At 43.0% G+C, this 17,276-nt stretch overlaps 1 protein-coding gene across 12 annotated transcripts in view; it reads left to right on the forward strand.

The window, feature by feature from the left end:
• The window catches only part of TEAD1 (TEA domain transcription factor 1), a 271,267-nt gene extending 254,345 nt beyond the window's left edge, over positions 1-16,922 (forward strand). For 11 of the 12 annotated variants that reach the window (XM_011286720.4, XM_045038972.1, XM_023239574.2 and 8 more), the window contains 2 exons: positions 3,043-3,195; positions 9,125-16,922. In XM_011286720.4, the coding sequence (XP_011285022.1) occupies positions 3,043-3,195; positions 9,125-9,238 (267 nt within the window). In that variant the 3' untranslated portion in view covers positions 9,239-16,922. Of the gene's footprint in view, positions 1-3,042; positions 3,196-4,654; positions 5,385-9,124 lie in introns of those variants that run through there. The other variant, XM_045038970.1, reaches the window with a different exon arrangement.
• The last annotated feature ends 354 nt before the right edge of the window (positions 16,923-17,276 follow it).

Below are 17,276 nucleotides of genomic sequence, written 5' to 3' on the forward strand. Positions count from 1 at the left end.
ATGACCTCCCATCTCCTCCGAGCAAGAGGAAGCACCATTACTGGTCAGTGGTTGGGAATGTGGAATGTTCGTTTGCAGCATTCCTGCTGAATAGCCGAATTGTCAGGGCTCACCTCTAGATGGACCATCTGCCCGGACAAGATGAACCAGACAAGTTACTCTGTTTCCCAGATTCCAAACTCATACCCAAAGCTGTATATAAAGTTCAGGGAGCAGGAAAAGGTTGCCTTTGACTGAAATCCCAGGAATTTTCATGAAGAAGGTAGCGTGAGTGCTGGTGGAGTTTTGTAATTAAGCTTTTAATCCATTTCGAATGTATTTCCGCATTTGGTATGAGATGGGCATCCGCTTCTGTTGTCTTCCAAATACGCAGACGTTTGTGTCAAAACTGTTGATTGGGGCGCCCGGGTGGCTCAGTCAGTTGAGCGGCCGACTTCAGCTTAGGTCATGATCTCACACTCTGTGAGTTTGAGACCCGCGTCGGGCTCTGTGCTGACAGCTCAGAACCTGGAGCCTGCTTCAGATTCTGTGTCTCCCCCTCTCTCTGCCCCTCCCCTGCTCATGCTCTGTCTTTCTTTGTCTCAAAAATAAAAAGAAAAAAAAAACATTAAAAAAGATTTTTTTAAGATAAAATAAAACCCGTTTATTAAACGATTCATCCTTTTCCCACTGAGTAGATCTTAGATGTTACCCCTATTAAGGTCCTGCGTATCCTGGGAGCCATTCCTGGAGTCTCTTTGATTCCACCCTGTTTATCTCTCCTTGTCCCCCTCTACCATGTTGATTTGATTACACGGGCTTTATAGTACGTTCTTACACCTGCTAAGGCAAGTCGATCTTGCTTTTCTTCTTATCCATATATTTTGTAGGCCAATAACCAGCACTTACTCTTCCAAATAATTAGATCACTTTAAAAAAAAGTAAAGAAAGCCAAAAACCTTTTGAGCAATGTAATTATAATCGTACTGGTTTTATATGTCATGTGGGGATAAACTGATACATTGCCAGTACTAAGTCTTTCCAGTGAAGAACATATTTGCAGGTCCATTTACTTATCTTAATAAGATTTTGTAGTTTTTACATCTACGTTAATTTATATTAATTTGTTAATGCGATTTCCTGTTTCTAGATTTTAATTACCAGAAGAGAGACAAGTTCTTGGTTTTAGCAAAATATGTCCTATCTGGCCATCTTGCCATATTCCCTTATTTATCTCTACTGGGTTTTGCCCCTAGGTTCTTGGATTTTCTACGTATGTGGTCATAGCAGCAGCAAAAAGAGCGGCTTTATTTTACTTCTTCTTTTCCAATGTTTATGCCACTTTTCTGTTACTATTATTTTCTCGCTTTCTTTCCATTTTCTAAAACCTCCAGCACACCTGAAATAGGATGGTGAGTATCCCTGTATAGTTAGTTACTGCTGCTCATAGAGATGGACTTGGTGTTTGGCCACTTAGGGGTTATACTTACTGTTGGATTTTATAAATGGTCTTTATATTTAAGGGCTTTCTTTGTATTCTTGTCATACTGAGTGTTTTTATTAGTAACAGCTGCAATATTTTGCCAAATGCCTGTTCAGCAACTCTTACTATCAGTTTTCTCCCATTCGTGGACATCACGAGTTAATGCATGTCCTGTGTTTGAGCCACCGCCGCATTCCTGAACAAAGTCCTACTTTGGACGCACTGATGTGTTCCATTTGCTATTTTACATTAAGATTTTTGCATCTCATAAGTGATAATCACCTTTCCTTTTTATAGTCTGTCCGTGTCCGTCGATTTCCTAAAAAGAATTGGGACACCTGGTCTGATGTAGTTTCCATAACAATGAAAACAGTTGTTCCTTAAGAGTTCCTTAAAACTCAGCCATCACACCAGGTGGTCTTTATGCCTTTTTCAGGGGTTCATCGCTAAACAAGTTTCTAGGCATTTCCACGGTAATTGAGCTATTGGAGTTTCCTATTTTTTGGTTCAGTATTAGTAGTTTAAGTTTTGCTGGGAAAGCATCCTCTCCTCTACGGCTTTTTGCCTTAGCGTTATGTGAAGTAACCTTTTACAAATCTCCCAATCTCTACTGTCATTGTGGTTTCATCCCTTTTCTTCCTTAACCTTGTGAAGGCTTTATTTTATTTTGGCTTTTTAAGAACCAGTTTTTTAAAATCTATTCTGTCTCCATTTCTTATTTCTGTTAACATAGATTTGACCTTTTATCTTCATTCATTTCCTATTCTGGGTTTTCTTTGGTTTCTTTGTGGTTTGGGTTTACTTTTGTGGGTTTTTTTTTTTAATCGAAGATGTGGTTTAGTTCTGTAATTTTTCGTCTTTAATGATGAACTCATGAAGCTACATCATTAAGTGTCCTCCAAGTATAGCTTCATCGGGTCCCATAAGTTTTGATGTAAAGGATTTTCTTTTTCATTATTCTTGAGATAGTTTTAATTTCCTTTTTAATTTCTCTTTGATCCAAGGCTATCTAGGGGTGTGTTTCTTATTTCTGAGTGCTTCAGTGGGAACTTCAATACCAGTATTTTTTTTTCTTTCCTTTTTTATTAAAGACATAAATAACTCACAGTCAGGAGCTCATGATCAGTGGAAAGTAGTTTTTCCCAAGGTAGAGAGCTGCATTGGTTGTTGGCTGTGACGCCTTTATAACAGTGAAGGAGGATTTTCTCTGGGCTCTTTGAAGAATTGTCATTGGCTGGGCCCGCTCTCCCAGATTTCCAGGTAGAAAATCACTAAGTAGGTGATTATATTTCTTTCCAGCCTTTGCTTTCTTTTCTTTCTGACCTGTACAACCCTTCTTTAAAGCTATTCTGTGTACACATTTTGTTTTTTTAATTTCCATAAAAATCCTGGATTTCTGGGTATGGCATTCAGTTTGGAAATAGGATTTTTTTTTTAATTAAGTAAACTACAGAAATAGTACAGCATCTAGCGGATGATTCATGTTGAAAAGGAAAAATGCTTTTGCAGACAGCAATAGCTTTTTTCATGTGTCTTGAAGTCAGAAGTGTAAAAGTGCTCAACTCCTTTTTCCCTCACAGACGGAGTATGCGAGGTTTGAGAATGGCCGATTTGTGTACCGGATAAACCGCTCCCCGATGTGTGAATATATGATTAACTTCATCCACAAGCTCAAACACTTACCAGAGAAATATATGATGAACAGTGTTTTGGAAAACTTCACAATTTTATTGGTAACTGTTTTGCCTCTTTCCTCTTGGGGCAGACCCAGCTGGTGGGGAAAGACAGCAAGGTGGCCGGGCCAGGGGAGGTGACCAGGCTGTTGATTAATTACCATTTGAATCCACAGCATCCAGGGCAAGCATGGGCTCAGGTCTATAGAAGAGAGCTGGGCTAAGCTTTTCGAAGCTTGGGAAAACTAGAATTCAAATGGGTAGTAAAAACTATGGTCCCTACATTCTAAACTCCAGCTGCACATTAGAAAGATGTGGAGAACTTTTAAAATACTTAAAAACTTGTAAAAGCCTGACACCAAGGCTGCGTCCTAGATCAGTTAAATCAGGATCTCTGAGAATAGAACCCAGGCATGAATATTTTTTATAGTTCCCTGGGTAATACCAGTGTCAGCCAAGTGCGAATCCTAGAAACATTGTCTGCAAATCTCAAATGAGGCAAAAACTATAAAGTCCATGGGTTTGCCCTTCAAATACACCTTGACTCATTTCACGAAGGATTGCAAGGCTTTAAAAGAGATAACATACCTTAAGACAGCAAAACGTAAACCCTCAGTACCACAAGAAATAGAAAATTAAAATAGAATGTCATGACCAGGAAGAGGGCAGAGGAAGTATTCTCCATAGGCTGAAAAGTATGGTCAAAACGTGGGCAGCTAAAAGGGGAAGTGAAAACAGTGGTGCTCAGGGTCCACGATGGGAGAAGTTTCTGGTTCCCCTGGGCAGTGCTGGGGAGTGGGGGAGGGTCCCCTCAGATTTAACTTTAAAACAAATTTCCCATGGGGGCTTCATTTGGAGACTTGGGAAGGTTAAGAACAGTGTTGTCCTCAAAAATCTGCCTATAAAATATGCGGCAATGGGTTTCATAATGCTCATTTTTGAAAAAGTTAGCATTCCTTGATTTAACTGAAGGAAAAATGCCAAAACAGAACTTGGAAACAGTTGTGCTAAAAGGGGGCAGCAAGACAATATTGTGGTCAAATATTCAGCCCTCTGAAGGCCTGCTTTGTTGCTCTGTTTCTAGGATGAAAAACTGGAATACTTAGGGCAGAAGTTGTTTACCAGGAGTTTTTGGATCCTTTGAAACGAGGGTTCTCAGTCAATGGTGTGCTACTTTAAGGGAAAAAAAAAAAAAAAAGAAGGCAGCTGTTCCCCAACCTTCCCCCAAACCCTTGATTTATTAGCTTTTGCCCATTTCCATGGTCAGTTTCAGAGTACCAATGGTTGTCCAGTTCATGAACTTCCTTAATATTCAACTTTCAGAAGCCAGTAGGAGCCAGCTTCTTCACACCAAATGTAAGAACTGAATAAATAAAAGTTTAGAAATTAAAATCTTCCGCATATCAGATTCAGCCAGGAAGCTTTTAAAAATTCTGGGGCCTGGCCCCCATCTCAGATAAATAAAATCAGAATCCCTGGAGGTGGGGCCCAGCATCCTGGTTTTGTTTCATTTTTACAGCTTCCCAGGTGTTGAGACCCACTATAGGGGATGGCGAAGTGAGCCACAGAGAGCCTCAAGAGTTCACAGACACGTGATGGGCATACGATTGGCAGACAGATCATTTGGCATGTAATTTTCGTTTATTCCGGAGAGGGAATCTCCGTGGATTTTCAGCTGTGTCCGCGAGGAACTAGCAACCTGAGGGAGAGTTTGGAAAGCCTGTTCTTTAATAACTGTTATTTACTAGTATCGTGTTCCCTGATGGTCTTCAGCGAAAACTCAGCAGTTCACAGTTTGGGCTGCCGGCAGGCACCTGTCGTATAGGTGCTTCCTGTTGCTATTTAAGAACAGGTGACTTTTGTGCTCAGATGAGCAAAAGGTGAGTGTGGCACCTGGGGGTGGACATTGAATAGCCTCACGAATTAACCCAAACTCTCTGAGTGAATGGGCCAGCCCACCTCTCTTGGAAGCAGCCTTAGGCGTTGTTACAAACCAGTTCTAAGGTCTGTTCCAGCATGTTAAGGAATATGTCCTCATTGCCTATAACCCTACCTCACAGAGCATAGCTTGGGAAAAATCAGGCCCAGAAGAAATTAAAAGCATCTGTTGGCCACCAAATTCATGAATACTAGTAATACTCTTTCAGAACACGTGACTTCCAGCAGCTTAGATATTCAGAAAACACACCACATTATGTTAATTTCCAAAATGTATCATTAAACCACTAAATAAATCCTTTTGCTACGAAGAACTAGGAGCTCTCAATAAATGTCTGCCAGAAATAATATTTTAGCATTTAGAAAAGCTGAAATTAAACCAGTACGCCTGGATTATGAGAGTCACATCCTCTCCTTGATGAATAAAGGAGAAATAGTACTTCTGAGCTCTTCCTCCCAGGAAGGGTGTAGGAATACGGCCAGGCTGGCAGCTGCTGGACACAGTGGCAGGGATTTTACCAGGTATTGGATACAAAGCCTCTGTCGGCAAGATCAGTCCCAGACCTTACTGGCTGGTGAGCTAGACTCTGATTTCATCAGGATGATGGAGAAATTGAGGTGAACCCGTAAAGGGAAGGCCTTAGTGACAGTATCCAGACTGGGGAAGACAGTAGCTGAATCATAGGCCAAGCGTTCTTGTCCTCTTTGGAGGTATATTCAGACATACATACACGTTGCTAGGGACATTTTTTTCTTTCCTCCTTTTGAATCTCAATCATCAAGTCTAAATAGGACACATTGGGGGTACCTAGCTGGTTCAGTTGGTAGTGCATCTGACTCTTGATCTCAGGGTTGTGAGTTTAAGCCCGACGTCAGGCCTGGAGCCTACTTTAAAAACAAACAAACAAACAAAAAAACAAATAGGACATTTTCTTTCCCAGAAAGTTTGCGAGAAGGTAAGGTAAATCATAGAGGTTCCAGGCACAGTGCTGAATCTTTTGTAGATGTCGTATTATGAAATTCTCACCGCAGAACTATAAGGTCATATTTATTCCCATTTTATGGATAAGGAATGTTAGGTCTCTCTGAGGTCACAGAGCTAAGGACACACATAAATTAAGACTTAAAATGATAGAAAAGACACTTTGCAGGTTATTTCATGATCCTGGAGTCTGAAAACGGGGGTTTAAGACCCAACTCTACTTTATGATCTTGGTTTGAGTAAGTTAAAGTCTCTAAACAGTTTCCTCCTCTGTTTACAAACAAAATGCTCACATCTGTATGCTTCACCTCAAAGGTCATTGAGAATATTTTCATTTGTTCAGCTAAACTATGGAGAGGTTGTACTAGCTGCCAGAATACAGCGCAAATATAGCACAGTCCCTTTCCGACAGTAAATCCTGGCCTGGTAGGGGAAAGAGACGGTTACAATACCTTTGTACGTTACACGACTGCAGTACCCTTGAGAAACAGACACCTGGACATACAGAGCAGTGTAACTACCTGAGCAGTTACCTGTAGTTGGAATGAGGTGGGAGAATTCCCAGAGATGTTAAAAGATGAGGTTTAAGCTGCCTTGATGGATAAACAGACATTTTGCAGATTTTCCAAGCAAAGGGCTTTTCGGCGGGTGCATACGTAAGCGTTAGGTGCTGGGATGTGACCTAGATGGGGTGGGACAGCCGTCCTGGAGGCTCCTGAGAGAGGCAGGGGTTCCTCAAGCGATCCGTCACAAAATGGATGTAAACCAAACGGTGGCTGCTGGCTGGCAGAGGGAGGTACGTGGTGCCACAAGAGCACATGACAGGAGCATTTGCCTGGTCAGGGAGGCTTCCCGGAGGAAGAAACCATTGAGGCATACCCGCCGGGTGACTAGGCGGAGAGGGTGGAGAAGGGCGCTGCAGGTGTGCAGGCAAGTGGAAGGACTGGAAATGGGGGGTGTGGCTGGCGTGGAGAGAGGGAGGAGCCCAGGGAGCCAGCCAGGTAGGAACAGCCACGGGAGCAGCCAGACCTAGCAGGGTCTGCTCAGCCATCGGAGTTTTTAAGCAAGAGTGTGTTGTTGTCGGATTTATATTACTTACAGGGGTTTTGTGGCTGCTGTGTGCCCCTGGGAATGTGTGAGCCACGGTAGCTCCTGGTAGGGGAGTCTGGGTGCTTGGCTGGTCCCCTGGGCTGTGGCGGTGGAGACCGGGATGATTCAAGAGCTGTTCAGGAGGTAAACACAGGCAGGACATGGCATTTCTTTGGACATGGGGAGAGAGGGAGAGAGGTTTCCAGGATAAGAGGCCTGCATACTTGGAGTCTGGTCTGTGAAGGAAGAGGCAGGAAATAAGACCAGGAAAGCAGGTGGGTACCAATATTGAAAAAAATCTTTATTCCCCAGAAACAATAAATGTAGATAATCTATTATTGTATCAATTCATTAGAGCAGCATCGCTTAATGATTAGAAAAAAAGGTCTTCAAAATCAGATCTGGGTTTCTTAGTTGACAGTTGTCTAACCTTAATTTTTTTTCAAACTATCAAGTTTTTTGGTTTTTTTTTTTTTTTTGAGAGAGAGAGAGTGCAAGTGTGGGAGGGCCGTAGGGAGGGGGACAGAGGATCCAAAGCAGGCTCTGTGCTAACAGCAGAGAGCCCAATGTGGGGCTCGAACTCATGACCGCAAGTTCATGACCTGAGCCAAAGTCAGACACTCAACTGACTGAGCCACCCAGGTGCCCCGACAGTTGTATAACCTTAAATCACCTAACTCCCCTGCCTCCCTCTCTGGTCAGAGGGGATCTGATAGGGCACCTACTCATGGAGTTATTATAATATTACATGAGACGGATGTGTATGAAGCATTTAATACCGAGTAGATGTATACTAAGCAGTTACTATATGTTGGCTATTATGTGGATTGTCATTCATTCAGCAAATACTTATTAAATGGCTGTTGTGTGCCAGACTAGTTATTAGGCAACATGGTCCCTGTTCTTCAGGAATTTATAACCCATTGAATGACATGGGTATTTAAAAAAAAATCTTACAAATCTGTGTGTACTTACAGACAGTACTGTGTGCTCTGATGGGGAATTACAAGTTTGTGAGACTTTAGTCATCAGTCAGAGACCATACCCTTGGATACCGAGAAGGCAAGGGAAACAACATGGGTGAAGCAGCCTGACAGAGCTGGGGGCAGGGCCCCCGATGCACTAGACTAGGCCCTCAGACTCCAAGTGTTTGAAGGCACGGGGCTTTTAGAAAGTCCCTTGTGAGAATGGCTCTTAGAAGTAGGGAGGGGCCGCAGGGACCTGGGTCAGATCCGGTCACTCAAGATAGGAACGCAGGCTGAGACCATGAGCAAGAAGAACAGAGAGCTGGAGTCCAGCGACTTCAACCAGGAGGGGCAGTAGATGATGAGTATTGAACTAGATGAGTCTTTCAAGTACATTTCGAAAGCTAAAGCCTATATGAATGAAAAATGAAAAGAAAGATCCTTTGACAAAATTCTCCCACCATTCCTTACTCAGCACATATTTTACTGAGTCCTAGCACTGCTGGTTGGTGAGCAGGGCATTCGTGGGGCTCATGTCTATCATTGGCCCTTGTGAAACCAACCTCGTAAAAGTTTAGGTACAAGATGGGAGGCGTTTCCTAGGGTATATGACCCGTCTCGTGGGACAGAATGCTAGAAAATTGTCTTCGTTGTCAAGAAATTGACCCTCCCCCAAAACCCACACTAATTCTTGTGGTCTCTTCGTGGACCCAGATAATGGGTGAGGCCCTGTCTGGAAGGTATTTCTTACACATGGTACCTAAGTTCACATAGGATTCAAGTCAGACCCAGAATATCCTGAGTTTGTTGGAGAGGGCAGAATCAGGCCAGAACACCTCCAACAGTCTACCTGCTGGACTTGAGACTGTTCCTCTCCAAGCAAAGCCTAGGTGTCGTGGTACAGATGGAGTATGTCTTCATCCATGTGAGTTTTTCTATCTGTATATGTGTGTATATGTGTGTGTGTGTGTGTGTGTATATATATATATATATATATATGCTTTTTTTTTAACAGGTGGTAACAAACAGGGATACACAAGAAACTCTTCTCTGCATGGCCTGTGTATTTGAAGTTTCAAATAGTGAACATGGAGCACAACATCATATTTACAGGCTTGTAAAAGACTGAACATGGTTATTTATATATATAGACATCTGTATATACACACACGCACACACACACACACACACACACACATATGTGCGCACACACACTCTCTCTCCATTACTGAATGACTGACTGTAAACCTCACCACACAGGGGGGTGCCCTGGCCCCGAGGTCACCCTGACTTTTTCTAAATCCTGTTTGAGTGAAGTCATTTTTCATGTGTTCATACTATCATCGTAGCTGTGAAGTTCTGGTACAATTGTAAAAAGAGAAATCGAGTTGTTTCTATGTGTCCTTCAGATCCACAGCCCACAATTTTTTGGGAAGGATGAACCTTAAGAACCCGGGTCTCAGTCTGCAGAGACCTGTTTCTAATTGTGGTAGAAAAAATCTGAGACAGAGCATTTGCCATGGGACATTTACAGCCTTTATACAAATGTATTTAGTTCTTTTTTTTTTTCCAACATAAAATTCTTGTTTTAAGATACAAGTAAAATTAATCTTTAAATATAAATGTAAATTAGTACACAAAACTAAGAATCTTTAGACTTATCTTTGTAACTAATTAGGGTGGAAGTTATGAAAGAATGTAATTCACTAAATTATTTTTTAAATGAAACTTTTCTTTCTTTTTTGAAACCAAATGTTAAAATATAGCCTTAAATGCTTGGTAGAAATATTCTAATGAGACAAATTTGTACTTTTTTTTCCTCAAGGTTAAAACTAATCTCTTAATCCATTAAACTCTTGAACAGGTATTACAAAGGAAGAAAACTTCACCCCTTATCCTTAACATATATAGTATATTTAAGAAATATAAAATTGTATTGTACTAATGTGATGATTATTTAATGAAAAAGAAAAGATGGCTCTTTTTGCAATAAGTAGATAAATACTGAAAATCTAAACGTACAATGTTTATAGTCTTGTGTGTGCAGTTATATTTTATATGGACAACCAAATTTTTTATAAAGATGAGTAAATGTTTGAACCACTGAAATTTAATAACAAAAATTTAAAATTGGCACGAATACTGCACTGTGAGCTGCAAAAATCTAGAAAATCCTGTGGCTGGGAGAAATTTCATCAACCAAACAAGTAAAAGGCTCATCAGTTTTAGCATCTCTGCTCCCCAGAAAACTTGCACGCATCCTCACCAGCCTGTGGATAAATTATTTCTGGTGAACCAACATGCATATTAACCTGCTATAACTATATGTGTATGTGTGTGTTTGTGTATGCCTCTATACACATATACATGTGTAGTTATTCAACACATATTTATTGAACATTTAGTGTCACTCAATTTGCTAGGTGCTGATACGTATGTATATCTCAATCTGTGTCCATAGATCTAGCTATATTCTCACAGGACATCCGTTTTCTCAACATCTCTCAATAAGTCAGAGTACTTGTTTGAGGTCTGAGAGGCCCAGCGCCCTCTGACTTTTTCAAACAGACTCATTTGGGAGGTTCTCTTCCCAGGAGAAATTCGACTTTCCGACCCAAATATTCCAAAGCATTGCCCAGGCACAGCTGGTTTGAAGTGGCCAACATGTCTTGGGTTATTTTTCCATAAGTGCTTCATTGGGAAGGAGAGAGGGCATACTCCCCAACTTCCCAGAGGAAAGTGACGTTTTTATATTTGCCAGGCATATGTTAACATGGTGGAATAAGTTCTGTAAGTCACGAACCTTATTAAGACTTTTTCATTAAGCGGGAAAATGAACACCCTCTTCTTTCACCTCCAAGTAACTTCCCCTCTTCCCTGTCCCACCACCTGCCCTGCTTGTGTATTGATTAGTGCCTGGTGGCCATGATCATGAGGGTGTGGCTGGCTTGTGGCAGAGGGAAGGACACTGGACCAAGCCTGACCTGTTCCAAACTCCTATGCCACCGGTTCCTGGGAAGACCAGAGAAGAAAGTGCAGAATGTTTCCCATTTGGAACGCACATCCCTCATTCACACCAGCAGGATGAGATCTGTCTTCCCTCTGTAAAGAAACTAACATTTATTCTCTGATTCTAAGTGGGCCTTGGAAGGATTGGCCCCAGTTGTCCGTTCCATCTAGTCTCCAGCCTAAGCATTTAAGCTTCTTCCATGGTCATCGTACGTAAGGACTTCTCTTGGTCACCCCTCCCGGGGATGCTTTTTTTGCTCCTGTCTCCTGCATCTTTCCTCAAAGGAAACCCCGCTCACCCAGGACCAGGACCCTACGGAGGGGTGTAAATGACCCGCCATGGCCAGAACCATCCGAGAATTCAGGGAGAGGGGCATCCGATTCACATTCCCACCCAGGAATGGGGTCTTCTGTGCTGCCAGGAGGGCTCCTGAGGGTTTACTTTTCAAAGCACAAACAGACCCCAGAAGAGCAGCTAGAGGGTGGTTCTGTTGGCTGCAGAGAAGGGCAGACCCCGGTCTGCTGAACTCACAGAGACAGGCTGGGCCCTTTAATGCCACCCCGCCAAGTGCCCTCTTCCCCCCAATGCCTTCGTGGTTGAGTTTGGGGCATTTACACGAACATCCTTGAGGATTGCTTTTTGCTCTCAAGACATTTCTAAGATCTTTAACATTTTACTTCTTGTCTTGTTCTTCTAAAACTTTCTCCAGGGCAGATATTTTCCCTATCTTAACCACTGACCCAATCACCCAAACACTTGGCCCTCTCTCCATCTCTCTCAAATTAGGTGCTGGGGTGGGATTTGTGTAGTAACACCTAATCCAGATCTGTCTTTGGCCTTTCACCCTTAATAGCAGAGTCTTCACCCTTTATATGTAAAGCTTCCTAAACCATAAAGAAGCCTCTCCACACCTCTGTCTTTACAGCTTTCTTTTGGGTACCATCTATCCTGGTGACCCTCTGCTACCAGGATTGAGTCAGGGACATCATGTGCTTTTACTGGAGAATTTGGAGGCTGATTTACCACAGCTTAGACAGGGAGGCACTAAAGAACTGGACTCTGGTCTGTTGGCATTTGTTTCCATCTTAGCAAGAGACCTAAAATTACAATCAGGACTTTTTCAGAACAGGTAGAATCCCAGAAGGCCTACGCCATGCCAAGCCCGGGTTTCTAAACCTCGACACCGGACAGTTTGGAGCAGTTCCTTGTTGTGCGGGACTATCCTGTGCATTGTAGGAAGTTTAACAGTATCCCTGGCCTCTTGCCCACCCTGCCTCAGCTGCCACAATCCAGAATGTCTCCAGACATCGCCTGGTATCCCACGGAGCACAGCACTGCCCCCCGTTGAGAAGCATGGCCCTAGGTCTTACAGGTCACCAGTAGCATATTTGAGATTTTCTGGTTTCCTTCCATTTCACCCTTAGAAGTCTTGCTCTCCTGGGAGCCTTGTTTCAGGACATTAAGAGGCAGGTAGGAATATTAGTCAAATGACATCATGTCCAGGTCTCTTCCAGTTCAGAGCTTCTATTTCAGTGCAGAGTCTGTCTCGCTACAAAGTATCCCTTCCTTCATCCCTGGGGAAGTCGGGAGCAGCTGGTGGCCGTCGGGCGGATAATCCACTTGCACCTCTATGTTAGGTGCATTTGGAATTTGATCTTCATGTTTTCGTGTGCCAGCTTGAAAGGAAGTTCCGGCTATTTTCATGATTCCTCGGAAGCTTATGGGTCTCCTGATCGAAGCTGTCATCATTTCAGTGAACTTCCTCTGGTCTTCTACTTTCTGCCCTACCTTCAGTGCCATTGTTAGAATTTATGGAAGCCTTTGGAACACTTCTTTTCATCTTTAGGGATGTTGGAGAGAGGGACCAGTTCTGGAAGAGGGCTGATAGGTTTTTTGTTTTTGTTTTTGTTTTTTTAATTGAGCTCCAAGAGGGCACAATCTACCGTCTTTCATTTAGCCGATGAGAAAGTTGAGGCCCAGAGTGGAAGTGACCTGCTGAAAGTCACCCAGCTAGTTAATGACAGAATGAGGATGAGGAGGCTCTGGGACCTTGTCACTTAATCCTTGGCCTCTCCTGGTGGAGGTTGTTCCTCTCCGGTGCTCGAGGCTACCTGATCCCTACAAAGGTGTGCACAAGCTCAGGTCAGAAGAGAGGGGGAAGATTAAGAACCGTCCCCCTCAGCCAGAGTAATAGCATCCCTCCCCCCCCCCCCCCCCCCCCCCCCCCCGCCCGATGCTGACGTTACTTCTCACATGGAGCCTCTGGTCCGCTTGGAGCTACGCGAGACACGCACAAGCAGATATGAAAGCTGATGAGCCTTTTCGCTTACCCTGAGGACAATTCACCTGCCCCAGACTCTGAGTCCAATTTCTTTTTGCCAAACATCCCAGCAACAAAGTCCCACACTCAGACCAGCCAAAAAGCAGCCCCAGTTCCCGGCACTTGGTGTTACAGGTCCCCAGAGGACTTAAACCCAAGGCTTCTTTAGGTCTCGATACCGTAGCGGCTTTAGCAGTCTGTTTTTGTACAACCGTAAATTATTTGAATTGTATGAGATGACAGTCGATTTTACCAAACCAGGTACATACAATTTGTATAAGTTTGTATATGCTCTGTCTGGTACACCACACCTGTCCTAACGAAGGGTAGAACCAATTCTGTGCGTCGGTGTTCACACCTGTGACATTGAGAGGAAATGTCTGCATTGCTTCTTTCTTTCTGTTGCTGTTTCTGTGGCAAAGCCCTGCACATGTCATTTCTGAAAAGCCTTAAATCTTTGAGACGTTGCATGTAGGGTGCGCAGTGCAAAAGGCTGCCTCGGAACTGTGAGCCCTTTTGTAAGCTGGAAGCATTTCTCTTACTACTGTTATTACTTTTTTAGGGAGTTTTAAATTCAGAGCTGCCAAAGCGTTCCAGTAAGCAGTGCCTTAGTGATACCTAGTCATGCCGCCGGCCTTTTCTTACCCAACCCTCCACGCCCATTTACGAAATTGGCCCAGTATTTGAAACCACGCAGGCAAAAACCGTTCTCGTTTCTCTTGCGTAAGCCCATTTTTCTCCGGTTCTATAAGAAACTGGCCACACTTGGTCTAAAATCGGAAGCCGAACATGAGTGGGTTCTTTGACCGCACTCTCCAATGTATATACCAAAATGGAAAGTTTTCCAACTTCGTAGTTTACCATGAAAAGCAAATTGTACTTTTAACGCTGCCTTTTAAATTCACGACCAAATACTTAGCTATTTATGAACCTTCTGCGCTCTAGCATGGAAGTGCCTTTGGTTTGAGATTCCAGCTTAGAAAAGTGCTGCCGTGGTAAATTTGTAGAGAGACCAAAAATATTCTGAGATCACCGTAATGCCTTTGGTTTACCAGGATGAGTAACCAACCACAGGCCTCTGTCCACAAGGGTGCGACGCGGACCCTGCCTGTGGCCGCCACCAGTCACCAGTGGCACGCCGCGGGAGGAGGGCCCCCGGGAACTGTCGTTGTCCTGTCTGTGTGTGCCAGCGACCCAGGTGTCCCCTCCGCTCACCACCCAGCCCCGCGTCCACGTGAGGGGACTTGCACACAAACGGCAGACTTCCGGCCGGTGGACAGATCCGTCCTTCCCCTTCTGTTCGTGTCCAGTCTCTGGAGGCTCACTTTTCCATCCGGACGACCGCGCGCACTTACCTGGTTTACACAGTGATACCATGCCGAGAGCTAGAAGCCTCAAACTGAGATGACCGTGCAGAACAAAAAGCGAGTTAGGGTCATGACAATTGAAGTGTTCTTCTTACGGCGCAGATGTTGACTCTGAGTGTTGTGTATGAATGTGCTATGAGAAACTTCCAAAGAGCACCATTCACAATTCGGCATTTTCAAAGAATGTTCCAGCCCTCAAAAGGGCAACTCTCTAGAGTCCGTGTTGGCTTTTATCCAAACCTTGTGTAGCTTGGGAAAACTGTTAGAGGTAAGGAAGAGGAGTGGAAAGGACCAGAAGGCAAAAACACCAGCCAAACAAAAGCCAGGAGAAAAAAAAAAAAAAAAAAAATGTCCTTTACCAATATAGACTTCAAAATGACATCAGACATCTTTGAAAGTTAGCCTCTGAACTCTTAATGCGTATGTTCTTTCGTCTCCGCCTGGTGTCTTTAAGAATACCCTGTCTGGGCTCTGAAATTTCAGGAGTGATTCCTACCCACACCAAGTTGTGAGTATAGAGATTTCTACAAGAAAAAAAAAAAAAATCCAGTGATGAAAAGGAAACTGACCTAACACAAGCGCTAGTCGGCTGCTTGTATCCAACCCCTCCCTGCTAGTTTACTCCTCCACAACTTGAAAGAAATTAATCAATTACCTGTTTTCCCTGCTTCTCTTCTCAACTGTTACTGTGCTTTGTTTGGCAATAGATTTCTCCCCATAAACTCATCATCGCTCCTTATCGTTAAGAATGAAGGTTTTGTGTTTAAAATGTATTGCGTTGCAAGGATGGTTTCACTGAGGTCACGCACCATTAACTGAGATGAAATATTTGTATTTATTGTCATACTTCCTAAGCTATCGCTTGTTTTATTCTTCGTGAATTTGCGTTGAGTCAGCCATATGCCACGCCCCATCACTTTAGTTCATTTGAAATGGCATTTATGTTCCCTCTTGCTCCTCATTAAATGGGGTCAGATTCCAGTAGATTCCGCCTCTCTCAGGTAGACTCTTTTGTCTGCTTTCCATTATGGTTTGCCCTTCCCTGGTCTCTGAGAGAGGCCAACAGAATCTAGGCGTAAATCAGTTGGAAACCAGTCTCGTATTTCTTGATTTTCATTGTTATTTTTTTGGATCATTTTCTGTGACTAGTTTGACTGTGTAAATTAGATATTAACTGCACTTCTTAAAAAGGAAAAATACATCTCCCTGTTACCTCCTGGAAAGATTCACTTCTGTAGGCCTTTGTCAATAGGCTCACGCCTGCAGAGAAGGGGGGAAAGAAAAAAAGAAAGAAAGAAAACACAAAAACAGTACGTGCCTGAAAAACAACAGAACAATTTTGTAACATTTAAAAAAGAAACCCGAATAGCCTTTAATTCTTTAATATGCTTCGATTTTATGTAAATTGGTTTTGCCACATGTGTTTGTTCACATTCTAAATGACTTAATGGGATTCTCACAGTCTGTGTCTTTGTGTCCCGTGTATACTATGGGCTTGTGACGGAAATGCTTCATCTGTTCAGTGGTTGCTTTGATATTGTACTGCGGCTGGGAGGGGGCTATGGAACCTGCCTGTGGGTAATAAGGTTCCCCTTGGTAGATTGGAGATCTGGGGGTGGGGGGGGGGCAAATTCTCACACACGTTTTCTTAAACTGTTTGCAGAAACTTTCAAAAGGCATTCGGTTAAACCTCTCGGCAGTACAGTATTCCTGTATTTGTTAACGTCTGTGTTTAGGTACTGGTACCTTTTTGTTTAAAAATGTTCTAAGTGTTGGCTTTAAAGTGAATTTATCTTTAGTATGATAGTTATATGAAAATTATAGGGTTTGTGTGCAGAGAATTTTTTTATAAAGTGCTTTGTAAAAAAAAAAAAATGTATTCTAGCTTTCGCGGTACATATGTGTGATAACTTTAATATCCATGACAGTTAAGTGCAATTATTTCATCACTCTAAAAATGCTATTTTTGTGTCAGTTCCTGCAGGTGTTTTCATGTCTTTGCAAAGTGACACATTTTGATGCCTTCTTGATAAAGTGGTAGACATTTTGTAGCTTTCTAGAAACTTTGTATTCATACGGTATCAATGAAAAATAAAGACAATGAAAGTGTGGGTTACCTTTTTTATCTGCAAAAGTGTATGCTGTTGAAAATGACATGTGATTATGTGTTGTGGGTGAGCTGTGGGCTCCATGATTCGGGTGTATGAGGCACACCCGTGCCTAAGAAAGCCTTTGATTCACTGAGTTAAGTTTACTGTGTGCTTGGCACTGGCCAAGCGTTTGTGATACAATGTGGATACATTGTTTCCTTTCATTCTTACAATAGTTCCAATGACAGTGACATTATTACCCCCAATGGAGGCTCAGAAGAGATGGGTCATCCGGAACCCTAACCGGTGAGTGGTGGAGCCTTAAATAGTTCACCTTCTAAGGCTGGGACTCCTGCCTCGTCCTTCCTCCCCTCTGACCC

Source organism: Felis catus, chromosome D1 (genome assembly GCF_018350175.1).
Source record: "Felis catus isolate Fca126 chromosome D1, F.catus_Fca126_mat1.0, whole genome shotgun sequence".
NCBI classification, from domain to species: Eukaryota; Metazoa; Chordata; class Mammalia; order Carnivora; family Felidae; genus Felis; species Felis catus.